Source organism: Aptenodytes forsteri, unplaced genomic scaffold (assembly GCF_000699145.1).
Source record: "Aptenodytes forsteri isolate BGI_AS27 unplaced genomic scaffold, ASM69914v1 Scaffold209, whole genome shotgun sequence".
Classification (NCBI taxonomy): Eukaryota; Metazoa; Chordata; class Aves; order Sphenisciformes; family Spheniscidae; genus Aptenodytes; species Aptenodytes forsteri.
This window is the reverse complement of record NW_008795034.1, coordinates 4,274,767-4,290,230: the sequence shown is the minus strand read 5'-3', so window position 1 is coordinate 4,290,230 and position 15,464 is coordinate 4,274,767. Positions and strand designations below refer to the sequence as shown.

The following is a 15,464-nucleotide window of genomic DNA, read 5'->3' as shown; positions in this document are numbered from 1 at the left end:
TGCACTATCTATCTGCTCCAAAACCAGCTCAGCCCCCTGCGAGCCAGGAAATTGCATCCTTGTGGCAGATCAGTCCCTTAGATCACTGCAAGCGGTTATTGCTCAAATAACAGTCGTCCCAAAGCCCTCCTCTCCCTCCCGTCCCCCGGCACCGGAGCTCACAGGGGCCTCCCCCCCCACTCACTGAATTGCAGGCGTTGGCTCGCTCCACCTTGGACAGTTTGCTGGTGTCAGTGTTGAAGACGTTCATCTTCTCCACCAGGCACGTCAGGGCTGTTTCAGTGGCCTCCCCCACCTTCTCGTAGACTTTTTTGGACTAGAGGGCAGAGAAAAAAAAAAAAGGAGCTTAAGCTTTAGAGAACATCCTCTACCTGTTGCTCCAACCAAGGATGCTGTCGCCCACTGTACCATCCCGGGGCTCCCAGAGCATCGCCTTGGGATGAGTTGAAGCCAGGGCAGGGGATCCCAAGGGACAAACCTCAGCTGGCTTTGCCCCAAAGTGGCCCAAAGCGCAAGGAAGAGCATCGCCGGTCCCCCGCACCACCCCGGCCCTGGTGCCCCCCGCACCTCGTTGTAGTCCAGCGAGGAGTCGTTGCAGAGGGCGCAGATGGTGGCCAGCTCCACCAGCCCGTCGTACTGCCCGCACTGCACCGGCTGCTTGTCCTTCAGACTGCGGGGAGAAAACAAACCCCCAAAGCCTTACACCAGCTTACAAGTTCAAATAATACTTAGCTTCTCCTATATATCCCTTGTAAAATTTTCTGAAAAGAGGGAGAAGGAGCCCAGTTGAAGCCCCGGGCTTGGCAATAAATGCTTGAGTTTGCATTTTGTCTTTACCAAATAGGGCAGGACTAGTTGCAAATAAAGTATCATCACAGGAGGCAAATAAACTCTGGAAGTGCCCCAGAATAAAGGGGGCTGTAGAGGAGCTCCAAAGAGCATTGGACCTGAAAGCAGGGGCTGTCAAAAGGCTGATGATAAAGATGATGGACGAGAAAAGGGGCAAAGAAATTCAAGTTAATGTTCACTCCCCCAAGGGTTTCCAGTTGCTGGGGATCCAGAGGAGCTGTAGGACCGGCAGCAAGTCCCTTCTCCTCCCCGTGATGCTGCTTCGCGCTCCGGAGAGCCGAAGGGCACCCAAGGGAGCATTTAAGAGCGGCAGACAAATTTAACAACTACATTGCTGTGGCTGTTTCTAAGCAAGCGGTGAACTGTGGCCTTTGCTTCCTAAACAGCAGCTCTTTGCTATGTAAAGGAGCACAAACGTCGCTGGAAAGGAACAGCCCTAAACAACCCAGTCAAGCCGGACGCTGCTTCTTGCCCAGTGGCAGAAATGGCAGTGGTGGTTTTCAGGGGAAATAAAAAATTATCCTGGCTCCAGGAGAGGTAACTGCAGGTTAGAGCTGTATAAACCCAGCCGGTCATCTGCTTGCTGGAAAAATAATTTGTCAGGCATTTATTAGGATCAGTTTATTCCACTGCTGGTTCCCAATGGAAAGAACATTTTGGAACCCTTGTTACACAGCTCAGGAGCGGAAAACAGGGAGCGGCCAAGAAAATCTGAAAAATCTGTTTGCTGAGGGACACGAAGCCGTGCTGGGCTGAGAATGGGCAGGGGAGAGCCACTGCCTCCTGCCCAGAGGATGCTGCCCAGCCCCGGGCTCATGGGCAGGGGGAAGGCAGCGGGTGGAGGAGGGATCCTGCAGACACTCTGGGCCGGGTTTTGATGTTTGGGAAGGTGGAAATACCGGGGATGCCTTTTGCAGTGTGTGATCCCCTGGATATTGGTGGGAAGGGATGGGGGATACGTCCCCATCGTTGGCTATCCCTGCACAGAGCTGGACAAGATCTGCGTGCCGGGAAAGGCATCAGCAAAGGCGCTGCTGGATGGGTGCTGTGTGGGGACGCAAGCAAACCCGAGGCCAAGCACGTAATATTCCCCACACCGAGACCAGACTAAAGCAAAGCCACCGAGTCCTCCAAGCATTTCAGTCCCACCAGCCCCAGGGGAATGGAGGGGTTTCTCTCCGTGACACCTAAGCGAGCCCTCGCACGCCCCTCGACACGCAAGGCGAGCACGGGGCTGAAGCAAAACTCAAAAGCAACATGAATTGCTGCAGACCAATGCAGAGCCTCACCACAGGCAGTCCCCGGCAGAGAGGGGACACTGCAGCTTCAGAGGTTAGCAGACACGAGTTCAGCTCCTCGGTCCTCCTCATTTAATTGAAATGCACTGATTGATACCAGCTTATGACCTGGCTCACTTTTTAATGGAGATTCCTAGCCAAGGATCAAATTGGCTCTATAAATATTCATTAAATTAAGTCCAAGGCTGGGATGAATTATAGTCGCTCCACAGATGAGCAGAAGGGACTGTGGTGAAGAACTCGCCCGGGATCACACAGCAAAGTGTGACAAAGGGCGCGGACAGTGTTCCAACCACCGGCTGAGCTTCTCATCTTCCTCCTTCCCAGACTTTTCCCACACTGAGGAGCATCACCTCCTTTCAAAGGAGGGGAATAAACAGACACAATGACAGGAAAACCCCATGTGTGTAATAATGCACCAGGGAAAAGCCCCTGGCTTCCACTCCCTGCCCTCGGCTGCAGCTCAGCAAAGCCCGCGTCTCCCCCGAAATGTGTCCTGACATCAGTAGGATCGTGCCGTGGGCACAGCAGCCATCTCGGCCATCCCGGCCAAGGACGCGGGGCTCGGGGAGCGCTTTCCTGCTGGGGTTTGCAGCTGTTTGCAAGTCCCTCCACACATCGCCAGCAGTGCGGCTCCCAGACAAGCTGCCGGCCCTGGGTCCTGCTTGGGGCGGGGACAACAGTTGCCGGCTGATACCAAAAATGCACAGGCTTCAGAAATTTGGAGAATGAGCACGTACTGCGAAAAGCCTCGTTCATCGCTATTCCCACACTTGCCGTCTTCTCCGGTTCAAAGCGGGCTCGTTTTATCGGGATTGCTAATGAAGGGAGAGCCAAGCGTGCGGGAGCCCCTTTGCTGAGCAGTGGGAGGGCGGCAGGCAGAGCCGGGGCGCACGCCCCCCACATTGTGTCGGGCAGGACCCGGCGACGAGGGACGGTGAAACAATTGCCCTGGCTCCCACCGAAAGCGACGGGCAGCCACCCAACGCTTGCAAGCCCAGCATAGCCAAAAACCAGTGCCCAGCAGGTATCTCCATAGGCAGGGTTCAGCATGGCTGCAAACCGCCGCGGAAAACCCCTCTTTCTCCCCAGCTCACAGGGCAAGCCTGGGCTCCCCCAGCCGTGGTCATGAACTTGACCCTCCTGCCTCCCCCTGACCGTGCTGCCAGCCCAGGGCCACACCATGTCACCCACAAAGCGGAGGGGACCCGCACTCACATCTGTCCCTCGGGGGTGTAGGTGGAGCCGGTGATGCTGAACTCGTGCAGGCTGCACTGGGTGCCCTCCACCTTCTCCATAATGAACATCTGCAAGGGGGAAAGATGGAGACACAGCGTTAGGCAGCTATTTTTCGGTACAACCCATGTGCCCAGCCAGGAGACCCACCAGCCGGTACCATCCCAGCAATGGCCCCGCCGGCACCGGGCTCAGCCCCCTCCCTGGTCGCCCACCGCTCCTGGCCGTCCCCGAATCCTTCCAGCTCTCCCCTGCCTTTTTCATGTTCGCCTCCTCCAGCTCTTTTTGTTTTTCCATCGGAGAGGAGCGATGCTGAGCCAGTTCCTAAGAAGGGGCCTGTGTTTTTCTTGGAGCAGAGAAGGAACCGGGTCCGGGTTTCTGCTCCTGCCTTGGCTGCCCTGGAAAGCCTCTGCAGGGCAGGATCTGACCAGCCAGGAGCTGTGGGAAGGGGCTGCCCCTGCCGCCCTTGTCCAGCCAGCTCTCAGCCACCAGCTCGCCTTGCGCGTTACTGGGATCGCAGCTCGGCACTGGCAGTGTGGCAGCTCAGTAATAAAGCCCCGGGAAGCCATAGAAGTCCCATACACTCTCTTTTTAGCGATTTTTGCCTTTCAAACTCCTTCCAGTTTCTCTCTTGCTGCTACAGTGAGAGCAACGAAACAAAAAAAACCCGAAAATACAGTAAAAATTCCCCCTTCTCCCCAAGCTCCCCCAATGCCCCCTTGCACAGCCCACCCTTCGGGGCACCTCCAGCGGCAGCAAGAGCAGTGCCCGACCCCAGCCGGGGCGACAGTTCGGCCATGCTCGTTTCTGCTTAATCATTATTTATGACACATGCTTCAGCAAAAAAGTAACATGATAAACAAATAAAAAAAATTGGTTTGACGAATGTGTTTCCCCGGCCGCAAGCGCCTGTGGGGAGCAGCCAGGAGGGAGGATGGCTGCAGGAAAGCGATGTCCTCGGCTCTACAGACCTGCTCGACGGCTCCAGAAAATGGGTGTAGGGGCAACTGTCCCTCTCCACCCTGTCTCAAATAATTTATTTTCCCTATCTATTTTCCTCTGGTCATTTGAGATGTTCCGCAGGAGAAATTGGGAAGCATCGCTCAGCACCAGAGATGCAACGGCTCTGGGTACCATCCACTTCTCTCCCCTCTGCGCTTCCTCCAGCAACTAACAGAGGTTAATTTACTATTATTATTAATTATTGTTAATAATACAAGGACACCCCACCAGTGCAGACACGTTGACTGGTGGGTGTGAGACCTCCCCATGCAGCCCAGTATCCCCAGGTGCAGGCTTAGGGCCAAGCCAAGGAAAAAAGGTCAAGCTCGGGGAAGCACGTTTATGGCAGGTTTAGCACCAGGACACCTCGGCGGGTTGTCTCACCTCCGTATTTTACGGGTTTGGGCAAATCAAAGCAGGAGGTTCAAAGCATATGTCTCCTATGTAAACACTTCTGAGCCCAAAGCAACCTCCCCACAGCCCCACAGCTTCATAGCTATTTGCAGATACCCCATTTGCTGAGCTATTGCCCTCAGCTCCTTTCCCAGAGCCCTTCCTCGAGGCCCCTCAGCATCCCTGAAGAAAATCACAAGCCAAAGGGTTGCAGAAGAGACTCGGGACATCCCGGGCCCTCCGCTGAGCTCCTGAGCTCCTCTGGCAGGAGCTGCAAACACTAATGCGTGAAGGACCTTGATAAAGAAAGCCGAAACGCATCGCATCTCCTTCAGCGACTGAATTGCGCCGAGATGGTGGACTCCAGGAACAGAGATGAAGTGTGGCTGAAACTTCCCAAAGTGGAGGCTTCTGCAACACCAAAAGGGACCTTCGAAGGGTGAGCATCCTTCATCTCTTTTTAAGATGTCCAACACCATCAGCCTTCCAGAGAGCCAAAATCTCCCGGTCTCTTCAGAAAATGAACTCCTGCACTCAGAAATGCCAACCGGACCCTTATTTATTAAAAAACCTGAAAGCATCCACCCCAGCCACTGGTGGTTTTGCCTGATATGGGCCTGTTTGTTTTCAAATGCTCACAGCTACAAAACAATTACTACTTTCACAATAGCAACTTTCTTATTAAAAAGGAAACCTGTTTGTTTTCAAATGCTCACAGCTACAAAACAATTACTACTTTCACAATAGCAACTTTCTTATTAAAAAAGGAAAAGAAAAAAAAAAAAAAAATCATTCCAAGCCCTTTATTTTTCCATGCCTATTTAAAAAGGTGCTGCGTAACCCACAGCAACCAGAGGTTATATCAAATTTCCTGCCTGCTCCCGGCTTGCGTGACTGGCAGAGCGAGGGGGCGGCTGGCGGATTGCAAAGGTTTTTTGGCGCAATGTTTCAGCAGATTTCTAGGCTGAAAAGGGGGCAGGTTTGCAGGCAGTGGAAACAGTCCAGAGGAAATAGCTGTGTCTTGATCCACAAAGAGGACAGGTATGGTTCCCATCACAAAAATAATATAAATAATAACAGGAGCAATAGCAGGAGGTGGCAAAGCTGCGCGCCGCAGCTCGGCTGGGCGGTTTGGTTAGCCGGTTTAATAAAGTGTTTACAAGGCTGCCCGACCTCTTGCACTGCCACGGTGAACACCAGCTCCAGCATCCAGCAAGGGGAACCCAGCCAGCACCCCGCAGGGCTTCGCCCTGCTCACCCCCCCCTGCCCTTAACCCTTCCAAAATCATGCCGGCGATTTGGAGTTTTAATGCAACAGAGAGATGGAAAGGAAAACGTTACTATGCGCTTATGGAAGAGCGCACCCTGCTCCTCCTCTCCCGCAGATCTTGCCTGGCCCCAACGCTGTATCACACAGCCGGACGCTGCCGGCGTGTATTTTTAGAAAGCAAAGGGCACTCACAGCTGCACTGTCCCCAGAGCAGCACAGGGCATCTGGCTGCAGGCTCACGGGGAAGAGAGATGCGAAGGATACATCTCCACATTTCTGTATTTTCTGTAGTATCTTTAAAAAAAACTACTCATCAAAAGGCAGACAAGATAGGATTGCTGTCTGGAGTAGTAAGAGGCTGTAATCATCAGTCATTTATCCATCAATCAGCCCACGGATCAGCATCATTTTCCTCCTGCGCTGGAAGGCCCAGGCGCGGAGAGCCCCACCCCCCCCCCTCCCCCAGCCGGCGGCTCGGTCAAAGCCCCTGGGAAACCCCCAGCAAGGTCTCCCATTAATTAGTGACCAGTTTAGACGGACAAAACTGCTGAATCAAGGCACAGTGTCCTGGTGATTAAAAAGCAAATAGCGCCCACACAGCTCCTGGGCGGCTGCACCGGGGACAGGAGTTTGCACGTCCAGGCTCTGCTACAAGGTTTATTGAAAATAAACCCCTTTCTGCTGTTGTTCCCCAAAACACCAGCCATCTCGGAGACAGCCAAACGTCACCAGCCACCTCCCTCTCCTGGACATGGGGTGCCAGCATCTCCCCGCTCCAGCCCCGTCCTGCTCTGCCCCACGCAGCAGCAGCCCTGAGCCCACGCAGCCACACTCGCATCTCCGCTTCGGGTCCTGACTTTCAAACGCCACCCTCGTGCTCCTGGAAAATTAAGTCACGGTGCATAAAAGGGTGCTGCAACTTTTAGGAGACTGATTTAAATGCGCAAGAGCAGAGCTACAATGCCTCTCTGCCCCCTTCTCCCCCTGCCAGACTCCCATCACGCCCATCTGCACGGTTATTTAATGGTTGGGAGAAGGCTGTCCCTGGTTGCTCCGCACCGTGGGCTGGGTGAGATGGTGGTCTCAGAGACCCCTAGTTGACCATAAGATGAGCGACACAAATCACAGGTTTAATCTGATTTACTAAGTGGGTTTGCGGCTTTTCTGCGTTACTGAAGAGCTGTAACCTCTGGCAGACTCGAGGCCAGAGCAAAAGCACCAAAGTCTGGGCCACCCCAGATGGATGAGGCCCCCGGCACAAAGCCCTTCAGTGGGCGCTTAACACCCACGAGCATTTGGGGGACACCGCTTCGCCCATGCTGACCGCATGGCATCCCTATGCATCCTGCTGAGCTGGCTCAGCCGGCACCTTGGCCACGAGTCCTGGGCGCCGAGCAGGACCCCGAGCCGGCAGTGCAGCCCTTAAAAAAGAGCTGAGGGTTTTAAAACAGACTTGAAGCCTTTCAAGAGTCACTTTACACCTCTCCAGACCTGACGCCGGCAGCGAGACGTAAAGGGCAAGCACCGCTCGGCAGCATACCCTGTGGCCAAACAGCTGCGCTCACCCAAATTAAATGTCTGCGTCAATTAAATCTCACTCAATTAATACATTTCTTCAGGTTATCGATAGGCTTTTGTTGACTTTTGCACCCCTGTAGCTGAGCCGGCTGCTCGATGCAGGAACACGTCCAGGACACGCCAACAGCCGCCCAGCGCAAATATTTACCCACCCGCCGCTTGGCAGAGCCGACGGCAGCCTCCGTACTGCCTGCGTCAACGCGGGAATCCCTGTCCGTTAAACATTGACAGCCGTGTCTGTGTGTCCTGAGGCCAGCCTGGCTCTCGGTATCACGCCCTGGGAGTCAGGATTCAGCCAAGTGAATAACACGGACATCAGAAGGGGGTTGCGGGGAGACGGGGTGGAGGATACATGGAATTTTGAACTGAATTTTTTTTTTTCTTTCCCCCCAAATGTGCTGCTTTGCAAATTTTAACTTGGACCAATTCAGGGCTGATTGAAGCTAAAAACCTCATGAGTGCTGCTGCCCCACTCTGTCACCCTCCTGCCCTCTCCCTGTCTCAGATCGCTAATCCTGCTTCTCCCAACTGCACCACACCGGGGGAGACGGTGGCACTTCTGCCCTAGTTCAAGGAGCAGATCCTCCAGTAGGAAGTGGTTTGGGGAAGACAGGATCACGTCCTACCTCTCCTTCTGCAGTCTGCAGAGCTAAAGAGACCCCAAACGCTGGAGGTCACCCTTTACTCACTTCCCTGCATCCTGGGGGCAGAAAATCAGCAGTGTCCTGTGGTTCGGCCAGGGGCGGCACGCACCGCTCTGAGCTCCACACTGCTGCAGCCCACCAGAGTGGATGTGCTTTGGCCACTTGGTCCCAACAGCCCAAAAATGAAAACCCAAAAATTGAGGAGGTAGGAACAAATTCGCCATTGTCCTGGCATGAAAATCAACCCATAAAAAATAACCCCTGGTATTAATACGAAAGCGGTGTGAGCACGTGCCTGGGAATGCCCAGCTGATAAGCAGGAGGCATTGCCCCATCCCAGCAGAGCTGCATTTCTGGCACCCACCCGCACCATCACCATGGGCTCAGCACCAGAAACCTGAGGGATGGCAAACGCAACGCGAGCCGGCCACGTCCCCACAGCCCCGGGGGCAGGACCTGCTGGTGTCTCCTGGGCTGCTTTTTGGGCAGGGCTGGTGAGAACCTTCTCCTCATGGAAGATGTGGGCAGTTTGGTCACCGCCTCGTTCCAGCGATGTCTTGTTTTAAATCATTTACAGGGCAGAAATATCAGACATTTCCAGTTATCTGTAGTTTGTGCCGAGCAAACCAGTGGCCAAAGCCCGTGGCCAACTTGCAGCACGGTCACGGCTTCCCACCATGCTACCCAAGTGTCAGAGAGGAGGGACGGTGGCCAGGTCCATTTTTCCCCACAGCAACACATTTTCCAAGGTTCTCCTATAAAACCGACGCGCCAAGGCCATGAAAAAAAGCTTTCCTGAGACCTGAGGATTAATGGGGAAACTGAGAAGTACTCAGATGGTCCAGGCTTTCCTAACAAGTCACCTCCCCGGTCAGGCACACGGGAACAAAGCTCTTTGGTAAACCAGGAGCCTTCGACCTCTTTGCCAAACCACCCCAGGGCTCCCTCCGTCAGAAGTGCTTTTCGGTCTGAGCCCAGCTGCACACCACTGCGGATGGCAGACCTTCCGCCAGGTGAGGACGGGTAACCGAAGCACCGTTTCACTGGGTCACGGGCATCTTCTCTTGACCCCTGGATTTCTGCACGAGTTCATCATGGCCAGCTGGACCCATGTGTCGCACTGACCCTCCAAGTTTTGGCCTCACAGGTCCAGGCTTTGTAATTTTGCATGGTCCAGGATTTCTCACTGGTTTGGTTAAAAACAGGGGGAAAACAGGCAAAAGAGCAGAGCAGGCTGATTGCATTGGCTTCTCCAGGAGCTCTATCTCAACGTCACATCCCAGCAGGAAGAAATGCTCTCTGGAGAGGGAGCCCTGAAGTAAGTCTGCAACACAGCACCTCCAAACTGGTGTGCTCGTTAAAGTGAGTCTTCTAATTACAACCATGCCAAGAGAAGCCATAAACATTGACCCTGGTCAGGCAGAGAGGAAGCTCAAGGCTTCCTATAAACCACCTTCCATGCCCACCTTCAAATTCCTAATATGAAACAAATCTGGTGAGAACAGCAAAGCCCATCACCCCAGGATGGGGATGGAGCAGTGCAGAGTGCTCGGGGGCTTACAGAGCACCCCCCCCATGCACCCCAAAACACCCCCGGCACTCACCCGGCAGACGGACATCTGGTTGGTGGTGAGTGTGCCGGTCTTGTCAGAGCAGATGACGGAGGTGCAGCCCAGGGTCTCCACCGAGGGCAGGCTCCGGACGATGGCGTTCTTCTTGGCCATGCGGCGCGTGCCCAGCGCCAGGCAGGTGGTGATGACGGCTGGGAGGCCCTCGGGAATGGCAGCCACCCCCTGCGGCACCGAAATATTGGAATAGCCCCCCCCCCGCCAGTGCCACCGAAATCTTGAAATAGTAGATGGCCCCCCGAAACCAGGAGCCCCCGTGGACAGGGTCGCTGAAGTGGCTGACATTGATGACCCAGACGGCGATGCAGACTAGGAAAATCACTTTGGAGAGCTGCTGGCTGAACTCGTCCAGCTTCTGCTGCAAGGGGGTCTTCTCGGGCTCTGTCTCCACCATCTGGTTTCGGATCTTCCCAATCTCTGTGTACACCCCTGTTGCAATGACGACCCCTACGGCCTTCCCAGCTGCGATGTTGGTGCCCTGGGAGGGAAGAAAGGGACCAGAGTGGATATGTGGGCATGAAACCTCTTGGCCTGAGCCGGGAAATGGGTTGCTTGTTGTGAAAGGAGAGCAAGAGATCTTGGTTAATGGGAAAATGAGACATCCTGGGATTTTATATAAACCCACTCTACAGCAGCAGGAGACCCTCCTGAGAGCTCTCTTGCCCCTCAAGGACTTGACTTCTGCCCAAGAGGAGCATGAGCAAGGAGGAAACCCAAATTTGCAATACCTCCAGGCTCAACCACAAACTTTCTCCCCATCCGTAATGCATCCTACTTGACGGAAAACCTGCTGAGATTACCCAAGGCATTTAAGGGCGTCATATGCCACAGCCCAAATGAAATCCCATGGAAGCAGGTCCTCATTTTTATGGATTTGGGGCTCTTTTTGTGGATTCAGGGCTTTCTCATGCAGGCATTCCCTTTCACTGCTCAGAGATCTCCCGTGTCCATCAGCCTCTTCACTTGGCGGCTCTTTGGAAAACCACAGGAGAGGTGGGGACAGGCATAAGGGACTTACGGAGAAAAGCATGTTCTTCTTGTCCTGGTTGACAGCCCGGGGGTCGGGGATGGGGTCAGCATGTTTGATCACCGACACAGACTCCCCTGCCAAGACAAGAGGGGGGGAGATGAACCACCCGTGTTTCCTCTCCAGCATCTGCTCAACGCTGTTACGAGCCTGCATTACAACCCCTGCGGCTTTCTAAAGCAGCACTTTGCCACAAAACCATCAAAACATCCACCATGGGGATGTCAGAACTGGGCCAAGGTGCTCTGAAGATGAGGGCTGCAGAAAAAGGACCTGTGCGGATCGCTAGCGGCCACAAGCTTCCGTACAGCCCAACGGGATGGGGCCAAATCCCCGCTCCAGGGAGCCCGCTGGCTTGCAGCACAGGTTTGTACGGTCAGATGGGGTTCGTAGGGCAGCACAGCAGGAAAGGTGCCCAAAGCCCTTCTGCTGAAGGTTTATGTTTTGTTCTTTGCAGATTTGCCCTTTTGCTGCACCTCCTTTTGCCCTTGGAGAGCTAAGTTAATGCAAAGCCACTTTTCAAGGAGGCTGGGCTCCTTTCCCTGTGTTTTTAACATTTTTTCTGATTGCTTTTCTTTCCCTGCTGCCATCTCCTAACTCGATGCCTTTACAAAATCATGCACGAGAGCTGAAATACTGGAAGCCCTTTTAGTTGGCTGATCATTCACCGGCCTTCCCTGACAGCAGAGAAAGAGAATTTTTGAAATATCATAGATTATCAGCTTTAAGGGTTTTTCCAGTGCTCTAAAAAAAGCCCCAAATATTGTCACCTCTCCCTGAAGTTGCGAGGCCTCGTGCACCAGCGGTGATCATGCGACGGCTGCACGGGGGGAGCATGGGCAGGGACTGAGAGCCCCTCATGAAACCCCACGTGTTGCACAGGAAAGCCCCATGCTTTGCGTTTTGCAGGAGGGATGCCCAAGCACCGGGCACATCTCACCTATGCCATGACTTTTAGATGGTGCTGGGACCTCCCCAGGTTCTCAATCTCCTTCTCCCACCCATTTCCCACCCCGGCAAAGCACTTAGCCCACTGTCAGCCCCGAAATTTGGCTTGGGGCAGGTGGCAGAGGGAAAGCTCTGCCTTCAGCAGCCACCTCCACCCCACCGCGCCTGCACGCACCTGTGAGGATGGACTGGTCGACCCGCAGGGTGGTGGACCGGATTTCGATGATCCGGATGTCCGCCGGCACCTTGTCGCCAACTACAAGGGCAAGAGCAGAGCAGCTCCGTCAGGCGGGACCGGCAGCGCCCGCCGCCCCGGGGAGGGGGGACGGCAAACCCTGAACACACCAGCACAGCCAAGCTCTGCCCCAAGGCTTGGGGCCACTGGTTTGCACCTCGGTTCCTGCTGTCTCCCCTCGTTTGCTATTTCAACTGTCCGGTCTCCAGGGCAGAGACTGGCTTTTGCTGAGAATCACTATGTCCCTACGCAGTGCGGGTGCACGGCAGCACCCAGCCTGCAGCAACGAGGGGTCCAGCCCATGGTAAACCAGGGTCCTGCCCCGGGATGCCTCCTTTCTGCACGTAAAGCTTCATTTTGTATGTCTGTCATTTACAAGTCAAAAAAAGAAAGCTGGAAAGAGGCGCCATCAGTTGCAATCAGACATCGGGCAGTGCAGTGATGGGACCTTGCGGAATTTCTAATTTTAGGGGATTACCTTGCACAAAAGCAGCCAGCCCGGGGAGCTGGCAGCAGCGCTGAGGCCGAGGGGGTTACTCGTGCCATGCCAGGTGCCCTCCACCCTCTCCCATGGACCGACCGCATGTTTCAAGCATCACCTCCCCATGCAAAATTCGGCAGGAGCGAGCGCTGCCCTGTCCCTGCTGCACATGTATGCTGCCGGGGCGGGTGACCTGCCTGCCAGCCCTGCCCATCACCTTCCCCGGCTGCCACCCGAGCAAAACTAACTGTGCTTTGAGCCCGGTTTGCCAGGACAAGCAGCAAAGGCAGGAGCTCTGCACGGGGCAGCCGGGTGAGCAGAGGACATGAGTGGGGTCCCAGCAAGCCCCCATGTCCCACCCGCCTGGGCTGCACCTCTGCAATGACATGCGCTCCTCCGCCGCGGCTGGGACCCCCTTAACCATCACAAGCAGAGAGCACCCGCATCCCTCCTCCTGCCAGCGAGCGGGTAGGAGGGCAGGTATCTTCTGTCTTCTTTTTGGAGCGGAGCCACAGCAGTTAGAGGTGCAGGTGCGCTGTCCTCAGGGCAGCAAGCATCACACTCTCTGCCCTCCAGCCAAAGCTTCTGGGCACGGGGCAGCGTGGCCCTGCCTGCTGCCCCGCATCACCTGTCCCACCACATCCCCGTCTCCCCTCCTCCCTGCAAAACCCCCAAAACATCCCCATTTTGGAGCAGCCCAAGCCTCCCAATGCCACTATTAACCCCGTTTCAGGGCTCTGTCAACTGGAAGCTGTTGACACTGGAAGACCTTTCGTGGCCGAGACAAACAGCCATCCATGGGTCTCCTGGCACAGCACGGTGGTTATGGGTGGAAGCAGCCCCATCAACTGAGAGCCACTGATCACCACCCACCAAGGCGCATGTGCTTCCTTAAAAAACCCATTTAAAGCTGCTTTTCCCGCTGGGTTTCTTCCTCCCAGCTCTTCCTCCCGCTCCCTTATCGGCTGGACACAACCACGCTCCGGCGTTTCGGAAATATTGAGGCAGAGAGAGCCCTGGCTCACAGCACCTTACATCACGTTACACAACACTGCCGGCTTGGCCGCTAAGGATCATCTCAAATCCCAGACTTTAACGAGCGCTTCCTCCCAGGGCTCGTAAAACCTCTCCCCGAGCGCAGCGGGAGGGGGGCTGGCACCGCTCCACCGCTCAGCCATTTATTCCAGCTGCAGACGCGAGGGCTCTTGGATGCGTTGTGCAACATCTGCCGTCCGGCCAGACCTGCCCCGCTCCCCATTCACACCCATTTTTGGGGGGCTGAACTGGGGCGTACTAAGCACGGGGACTCACAGACCCTCCCAAATGTTTCCCTCAGACTTTGCAGCTGCTTGAGGGAGCCGGAGCACCTTAAAGGGAGCAAAGAGCTCCTCTTCCCCCCTGGAAAAGGTGGGGAGGGTTTGCAAACATTAGCTCAACCTGCAGATGAAAAATCTGTTGCCAGCATCTAGAGACAGCGTCGAGCCCTGGTGCCATGGGGGTAGTGCCATCCGCTCAAGGGTAGATAGTGCGATAGCATCCCAAGAGACTCGCACGGTGCAGGATAGACGTACGACCTGGCAGCTGCCGTTAGCCAGCTATTAAACATGCACTGATCACCCAAGCACTGCAAGTCTCCCCCGTGCCAAAAGCCAAGGGAAAGAGAGGAAAACGGGAGGCAACGCTCCCCGAGCAAAGCAGGAGCGGGCAGGTGGTGCAGCACCTGACGGAGCTCCCTGGGCAATGCCCTGCCCGCGCTTTTTGGGCAAGGCAGAAAGCTGGTGCTGCAGCCGAATTTAATCCCTGTGCCGCTGCCTGCACGAGGACTCACCTTGATTGCCTTGTTACAAAAGAGCAAAAATCAGCTGGGTTTAAACAGCTTGCCAACTTGCAACCATCATTCCCCTCTTGTCTTATAGTAGCAGGTTTTCTGCTCCCTCCTGCCAAATTTCTTGCATTTGCACATGCAAACAGAAGCCAGTCCCTCCTGCCTGCACTGTCCCTGCCATCCCCAGGATGTCACCTGGATGTCCGCTGCACATTCAAAGCTATTGCTCCTGGTGCACTTTCCTATCAGGCAGCCTGACGGCATCCTCGCCACTTGCTATAACCTCCTAAACCCATTAAAATTAAATTTGCTAATTAATTTGCTAATAATTTGCAAACTCCTCCAGAGGAGAGCTCAGCTCTTTCCCTCCCAGGCGTGATGCTGATTGTGCCATTAAAAAGTAATATTCGGCCACTGATGGACAGGCAGCAAGCACTTAATTTGGGGAAAGATGGCAGAATTTAATTAATTAATAATTAATTAATTTAATTAAAGGCCAGATCAGCAGCTGGAGTGCATTGCTGGAGCTGGCTTGGGAGCACCGCCAGCTCACCCAGCTGAGGATCTGGCCAGCACTCCTCCGCTTGATCCTCACTGCCTTATTTTTACATTCATCTTCCAGCTGAAGCCCAACTGGAAGACATAAATAACAGCGAGCTGGCTGGGCACGGGAGGGATTGCAGCATGTTTCCACTAGCAGGGCCACGAGGAGGAAAGGAGAGGATTAGTTTTGCGGCTCTGGGGGTTTACGGCATCGTTTAACGAACAAACAAAATGGCATAATTGAAATGCATCCTCTTTAGCTCTGGTGGGGCAGGCAGGAGAACCCCCCAGGCATCCTTCGCTGAATGCAAAACCCCGACAGAAGGGCTGGGGGGGACAATCTGACCGGGGAGGCAAAAGCACCCTGCAGCCGGTCCCCTCTGCCTCTCGCCCTCCCCGAATAACAAACCCCAGTTACCAAGGAAGCCTGCCCACGCAGGGAGGACCAGCGCCGCTGCCTGCAGCGTTGAAACCCCTCTGCACTGGCGGCACTCGCCCGGCGCCCCC

The 15,464-nt window shown here is 54.8% G+C and overlaps 1 protein-coding gene across 1 annotated transcript in view; it reads right to left on the bottom strand.

Moving 5' to 3' along the window:
* Window positions 1-15,464, bottom strand: part of ATP2A3 (ATPase sarcoplasmic/endoplasmic reticulum Ca2+ transporting 3) — a 33,664-nt gene that overhangs the window by 14,807 nt on the left and 3,393 nt on the right. Inside the window, exons 3-9 of the mRNA XM_019471300.1 lie at window positions 12,049-12,129; window positions 10,917-11,002; window positions 10,101-10,376; window positions 9,875-10,063; window positions 3,364-3,454; window positions 568-668; window positions 185-316 (exon numbers count right to left, since the gene is read on the bottom strand). Coding sequence (XP_019326845.1) covers window positions 185-316; window positions 568-668; window positions 3,364-3,454; window positions 9,875-10,063; window positions 10,101-10,376; window positions 10,917-11,002; window positions 12,049-12,129 — 956 coding nt within the window. The remainder of the gene's footprint in view (window positions 1-184; window positions 317-567; window positions 669-3,363; window positions 3,455-9,874; window positions 10,064-10,100; window positions 10,377-10,916; window positions 11,003-12,048; window positions 12,130-15,464) is intronic.